This window comes from Passer domesticus, chromosome 5, assembly GCF_036417665.1.
Source record: "Passer domesticus isolate bPasDom1 chromosome 5, bPasDom1.hap1, whole genome shotgun sequence".
Lineage (NCBI taxonomy): Eukaryota > Metazoa > Chordata > Aves > Passeriformes > Passeridae > Passer > Passer domesticus.
In genome coordinates, this window is record NC_087478.1 from 55652987 (window position 1) to 55660321 (window position 7335).

The 7335-nt window shown below is 41.1% G+C and overlaps 1 protein-coding gene across 25 annotated transcripts in view; it reads left to right on the forward strand.

The window, feature by feature from the left end:
* The window catches only part of ABCC9 (ATP binding cassette subfamily C member 9), a 69502-nt gene extending 65288 nt beyond the window's left edge, over positions 1-4214 (forward strand). For 22 of the 25 annotated variants that reach the window (XM_064420650.1, XM_064420642.1, XM_064420645.1 and 19 more), the window contains 3 exons: positions 715-848; positions 1122-1184; positions 3689-4214. In XM_064420650.1, coding sequence (XP_064276720.1) covers positions 715-848; positions 1122-1184; positions 3689-3826 — 335 coding nt within the window. In that variant the 3' untranslated portion in view covers positions 3827-4214. Of the gene's footprint in view, positions 1-714; positions 849-1121; positions 1185-2731; positions 2912-3688 lie in introns of all 25 variants that reach the window. The other 3 variants (XM_064420635.1, XM_064420637.1, XM_064420639.1) reach the window with 1 other exon arrangement.
* Positions 4215-7335: the final 3121 nt, after the last annotated feature.

The following is a 7335-nucleotide window of genomic DNA, read 5'->3' on the forward strand; positions in this document are numbered from 1 at the left end:
TCTGGGATCATGGGCCAATAATGAAATCATGCATGCACACAGATAAACAGATCCATCCCATCTGACACTCTGGAGCATCATGTCGGAGTGACAGGCACATAATGAAAATCATCTCTTCATATGAGAATATCTGTATTAAAAAGCTGAAGAAAAGTCTGGTTTCCCATGCAGTGTGGAAAAATCCTGCAATACTTCAGCAGCATGGTGTGATTCTTGAGGCTGTCCTGTGCAGGTCCAGGATCCTGTGATCCTGTGGGCTCCTTCCAACTCAGGATATTCTATGATTCTATGATCACTGTATGATAATTAGTAAGGAGAAAAAAGAACAATTTTACCTCCTTTAGCAGAACCTGGCTCTCTAAGCAGAGCTGTAAACACTGACAGAGCATTTTTCTTACCATTTCAGATCTGTTTAATGAAGGAAATTCACATATTTATTTCCATATCAAGTACATTTCATATTATTAAGATATTACCCTGCAGCCTACCAGATTTTCTAACGATTTGTGCCAACTGTTTGTTTAGTGATATACTTCTCCTTTCCCAAGAGGCTGTGCTCATTTTTCTTGGTATCCCTCCATCCCACTGGTCAGTCAAGGTTATGGTTATTGGCCTTTATAGGGATTTTGCTTGGCCCTGGAATAGTGCACAAGCAGAGCTCTCAGGGGCAGCATTTCAGGGGTGCAATGTTCACAGGAACTGGTTTTGTTACAGATGCCATGGTCACAGAAGGAGGGGAAAACTTCAGTGTGGGGCAAAGGCAGCTCTTCTGTCTGGCCCGAGCCTTCGTCCGCAAGAGCAGCATCCTCATCATGGATGAAGCCACAGCATCTATTGACATGGCCACAGTGAGTATAGCAATTAGCTAATTAAAAGGATCTACCAGGAGAAAGGCATCTTCCCTAAGTGTCAGCCACGAAGTGTGAGATCTCTGTAGCAGAAAAAGCTGGCCGTGTTTTTGTTTCTCTCAGGAAGAAATTAAACACTTTAGAGAGCCCCTACTTTCACAGGTGTGGCACTTCCCTGCTAGGAAAGATATAGTGTGGAATATGCTTGAAAACATGTGAATTAGAATGTAACAGGATGAAGTAACTTGAGTGAGCCTCCTTTTCCTCTGACAGGAAAACATCTTGCAGAAGGTTGTGATGACTGCCTTTGCTGACCGCACTGTTGTAACAATAGCAGTAAGTATTAAGCCAGAAAAAGCTCTTTTCTCCTCATTCCTCAGGCAGCTAACCTTGTCCCCCACCAGTCAAACACCACTACATAAAACTAAAAGCATCACAAAATAGAACTAAGCCACGAGGCCAGAATATTCCCATGATACCAGAACAAGTCAGACACCTACTATTTCAAGCTGAAATTTTGCAGTAAATGCTGTTTTGCTATCAAACTAAAATATTTGGATCTCAGCAAACACTTTACAGGTAACTTCAGCATCTGCACTGTCTCCAACAAATTTTTAAGTAATTCTCACTAAAAAATTGAAACCAAATGCATAGTTTGAACCATTACCTAAAGTTGCATGAAAATCTATGTTTGAATTTTGCCTCTGAAGGCTATGTTTGTAGTACCTACAAACATGGCACAAATGTATGAGTTGAGATTTCATAATATTCTTGGTGTGGTTTCTCAAGCTGGGTTATCTTTTGTCTCTTTTGGAGTAAAAAGCTGGGTTTACAATAAGGGTCTTAAAAACTGGAATTAATGCCTGAAGAGGATACCAGAGACTAGACAGTGGTAAAGAATAAGAGAGATATTTATTAAAAAGGCCTTCAAAGGATACACCTTGAGCCGTACAAGAGCCTGGCCATGGCTCCTCCCAAGATGGACTCCAGGTCCCGAGTTTTCACACTTTTATAAGTTTTGGTCCATTTACATATTGGGGTTAATTGTCCAATTACAGCTTCAGGTAATCCCATCCTCCCACATCGCTCTTCTCAATTCGCTGTTGTTTGTACTTTTTAGACCTGAAGCTACAATGGTGTCCTTGCTTCTCAGGCTGGAAAAGGATTATTTTGTCTAATTCAACTGTGAAGAGAACTTGCTAACACTTTATATGAAGTTCAGAGTTACACACTAAAGCAGTACAGAATCTGGAATATATGAAAGCTAAAACTTAAGTCATCAGAATCAATGGGAATTACCCCCTAAAATAATATATTTTCAGCTAGGGGATTATGATATTCTTTCCCATTTTCCTGCCACTTCTAGTGCCTAAAAGTTCCATATATCCATGCATGTTCATACATACGTCTGCATAGACATGTGGTGGATACCATTAAGAATATTTCCACCTGTGACAGCAGCATTAGTCAACAAACAGATAAATACATGTTTCAACAGCTGTTTCATTTGCCTTGTCTGGAATCCAGTCCTGAGGTTAGAGATTACAGTCAGGTCTCCTGGACCCTGGTTTCAAGCCTGTCACCGAGTAGTTTGTGTCAGGCAAGCCACTTAACCCAGCTCATTTACAATGTACTCCAAGGTTCTTGGCTGTGTAAATGCTGAAGATTCTGATGGTGAGATTATTGTCCTTCAGTTCCGTGCTTATTGTCTTTCTAGCTGGAATCTCACTTTTCTTTGGCTTTGCCTTTCCAAAGTCAGTGTCTCAAGTGTAACAGCATACATTAATATTTAGCTTTCCTCACGGAGCTGGCTTCATTCCTTCCTTTCCTCATTCACAGCTGACCCTTCCTTCACTCACCTGTTTTTCTGTTCTTTTTTCCAGCATCGTGTGTCTCACATCTTGGATGCCAGTATTGTCCTAGTCCTTTCTGAGGGCTTTCTAGTTGAATGTGACACTGCCTCAAACTTACTTCTCAAAGAGGACGGCCTGTTCACCACTTTGGTGAAGACTCACAAGTAGACTCTCTCAATCCACACTGTTCACAAGGCTTCTGGCTCTTTGGTAGTTATTTTTACCTCTTTAGTTTCCTTTCATTCTGCTTTCTTTCTCCTGCATAGCTTCTGATAGGAGAGTGCAAAAAGGTGTTTGTTGTGTGGTTCCTGGCTTTTTTTAATTTCATGACTATTTATGAGGATCATATGTAAATCTTAGACATGCAGCTGACACTGAAACTACCATGTCAAGGGAATCCAACCCATTAAGTGATCTCTGACTTTCAGCCTTTTTAGTGAAATATCACACTTTTAAGAGTTCATCCCATCTTTACCTGACTGGCTCTATTCATATGGCCTTGAAATTAAGCTCAAACTGGTTTCAAACCTGTAACCTATGGCATGAAACTGTTGTCTGGAGCACACTCAAATTGAATCTCAGAGGGATTTACAGAAGGCAATAGTCCAAGGGTGCACTGAGACAGATGGAGAGCAGTCTGCTGGGGTGCAGAGAACAAGGAGCAGAGCAGGATGCTAAACCACCTGACACAGGATGCTTCTCATCCCTATTTCCCACAGGGGAAGATGTATTTCAGTGGGGCCATAGGATTTATTCCAACAGCTGTGCTATCCATAATGGCAAAAAGTGAAGTTCATACTTAAGTATTTTCAGGCTTGGTGGCAGAGACTGTAAAGTAACTGAAGATCTCTTCAGGTTAAAGTAGAAGGATCTATTCCAAATATTGCTGTAAACAAGGACAGCCTTTCCCAAATGCGGTTTGCCTTGTATGAGGCCCATTAGTGAGAATTATCCAAATGAAAACCTGTTTGCTTTCCTTTGTGGCAGCACCGGGTTCACACCATCCTCACTGCAGACCTGGTCATCGTCATGAAGCGAGGGAACATTCTGGAATATGATACTCCTGAGAACCTGCTATCCCAGGAAGATGGCATCTTCGCTTCCTTTGTCCGGGCTGACATGTGAACAGCCAGAAAATGCATTTTAACAGCTTATTTTTAAATGCAAATATCTTCTACTCAGTGTAATGTCGCTTTTACCTTTTTTGTTTTGTTTTGTTTTTTAGAGCTTCTTTCTTCACACTTCCATCTTCCAAAATAATAAAGCCTATTGCAATACATGTATGCCTTGAAACAATAAAAATGTCACTTTATTCAAAGCTATTAAACTTCGCACACACGCACACACGCACACACACGGAGGGAGAAGCTTTTACTTCCTGAGAATTTGGCATTTTCCTTAGACTTTTTATTGACCTTATTTTTGTTTAAAGAGAGAAAAAGAATGCACTGATCTTATAAACTGCATATGTTATGCTGGAACCAGCAATTAAAGAGTGCATTTTGTCAAGGAAGCGAGAGGTTCTCCAGATGCATTCTGTCCCCAGAGGGAAAAATTAGGAAAAACATCCAAGCCCATAACACTTGGGGCAATCTGCTGCATTCCAAAGGCATAAACTTTGCTCTCCAAGTTGTAGCAGAGGAGCAGTGAATGAGGGAAAGGAATTTCATCAGGAATAAGAATATTCTTCCTGTCCTTTACTCTAGTAAGCACACTTCAGTTGTGACAGAACTATTTTCAGTGCAATGATGGTTTATTCCTACAATCAGTTCCTAAATCCATATTCATTCTTCTAACTTTCACTAAAGATTCAAATCATCATGCATGCTTTGATAGGCTTATAGAGGAATTTTGTACAGTATCTCAAGACTTTGCATTAAGTTATCTGAAATTATAAACTTGATAGTAGCCAATCCTTTAATCATGTCTACTAAAATATTCTGCTTAAAATGGCATGTAATTAGCCAACCCCTAATTGTTTTATGTGTCTTTAGTCCTTCAAGTTCTATTTGGGGACAGCCTTTATTTTTCTTTATATATTTGTGGCCTACCTCTAAATCAGATCTAGTGCAAGGAGGTGTGATTTTCAAATTATTGCTATATCCTCAAGAATGTAGATGAAGTTAGACACATATTTACATCAGGCAGCTTTGCAAAGGTTGCCTGCACCTGACTTTCACACATAGTTTGATCCTGACCCATGGGCAGTAAACACCCAGAAGGAGTTTCACAGGCATATTTTCAAAGGTACAGCTTTCAAGGTGTTTCTTATTCACCTGCTGCTACAACATTTAGGAAGACCACTATGTGCACTTAAGCCTATTTATAGTGCATTAAAATAACATAAGGCACAGCATTCCTCCCCCGCCCCCCCAAAAAAATCAATAATTTCGGAGAAGTTGTAGGACTTGAAATTTGGCTTCCATTTAGTCTCACAGTGTAAAAAAAATTATAAAGTTGTTTATCTTTTAAAATTGATTTTTGGAAATTTTTCTCTGAATTATTGAAAATAAAAACTGTGACACAACTAAACAAAAGAGCTCGGTCTTGAACATTTTATGAGGGGAAGTACTTCCGTGATTTCCCTGTCTGCTGCTGTGAAAGCATTTTTGTTCTTTTCTGGATTAATTGCCCATGCTGACCTTTGTCATTCAAATAAAATACATTTTAAAAAAGCAGATGTCTGCAGCAGAAGCACATATTGTTATCCAAATTTCATGGCCAAAAGGCCAAGATTATTCTTGATTTAATTGTCTTCAGTGAAAAGATAATTGGATTCCCTGCTGTCAGACTGGGTATAAAGATGAAGTACAAAAAGTTTTGTTGATCTGTGTGTTTTTGATAGCAATGCAATCCTGATTTATTTTAAGTGGTGCCAGCCAGTTCAATGGGAGATCCATGTTCCCACTACATTAAAGGTTGCCATGGGCCTGGGTCTGTGTCTTGTAATACTTAAGAGGGGCCAATAATCAGCACCTCTTTTCTATTAGGTTTGTCCCAGAGCCATTGCAAGTGTGAGAAGCACTTTCTTTGCTCACCCCCGGCTTTAGAAGTGAACTCTGCTGCTTGAACACGCAGAAAAGAAAATAGATATGTGACAAAAGGAACACATGATGGGGTGAGAGAACCTCATCATGTTCCATTTGTTTGGAGGGAGGAGTGCAGGAATATTGGCCCCAGTGTTAGATTCACCATGGCTGAAGCATTGGGTGACTGCTGCAGCATGTCCCACTGCCGCCCAGCAGGTTTAAAAGCACAATCCCATTTCTATAACATGAATCCTATTCAACATACACAAATCTTACAAGACAACAAACATAAACCACCTGCTGCAGACATGGGAGATCTCCTGTTATAGCTGCTGTCCACGATTACAGATTCCCCAAATGCTTAGGCTGAACGTTTTTTGTGTTTTCCTCCGAAGGAGGAGGGTGTTGCCAATGGTTGCACAGCTGTTTTGTTACTGAAAAGGGTGCAGAAGGGATGAAATCTTTGAAAAAAATTTCTTTTGATGTCATGTAAAGGTCTGAAGTGCGTCCCATTTGGGAGCAGTTTTCTAAGGCTGTCACATGCACAGTAAAGGAAACATCAGCCTGGAGACACTTTCTTTGATTCTTGTCACACTGCCTCTTCTGCTGGTAGGCCCTTCTTCTCTTCCACAGCCCCCTTGCTCTTTTTTCTTCACCATCTCCTTGTGTCATAGACCTCTGAGGCTCTTGCTTTTATCTCTGGATGCTCCTTTTTCTGCCTATGCCCTCCCACTCCTTCCCAGGTGAGCTCCATGCCCTTTGCCCCATTTCTTCTCTCACACAGCTCTACACTCACTCTCCTTTCCTCTTTCCTGTCTTTCTTTCATAACACCCCTGCTCTTCAGGGGGACACTTACTCTAGTGACATCATGTTTTGGGGTTGGTTTGTTTTTCTAAGCATTAAACCAAGCAAGCTTTCAGTATTGTGATACTGTGCTTCAAAACTATGAAGTTCTTCTTCCTTCAAAGGAGCTTTAAATGTGAGCACTGGCTATGTGTAACTTTAACTATGGACAGAGGAAAGACATCTCTGATAGATTCTAAATAATATTTCTCATTCAATCTGCATTCCTTTTCTCTTAACTGCTTCTGGCAGAGAAACAGCAAAGTCGTTGCTGATCATAGAATCACAAAATGGTTTGGGTTGGGAGGAACCTTAAAGCTCCTCTTGTTCTACCCCCTGCCATGGACAGGGACACTTTCCACTATCCCAGTGGAATAGTGGAAATCCAGCCTGGGTTGGACACTACCATGGATGGGACAGCCCCAGCTTCTCTGGGCAATCTGTTTCAGGGTGTCACCACCCTCACAGGGAAGAATTTCTTTCCAATAGCCAATCTAAACCTACATTCTTCCAATTTGAAGCCATTCCCCCTCCTCCTACCACTGCACTCCCTCACAGAGTCCCTTTCCATCTTCCCTGCAGGTCCTCTTTAAGTACAGAAATTGGTTGTGCAACTGCTTGTGGAGCCACAACAGTGTTTCTTAACCTTTGGCTTACCCATGGGTATCTTTCCCACTCCTTGAGCCAGGCCTAAGGGCTGGCACAGATCAAACTGCTCCCTTCCTGTATGTGGCCTTTCGTCAGACTCATTACAGCTCATG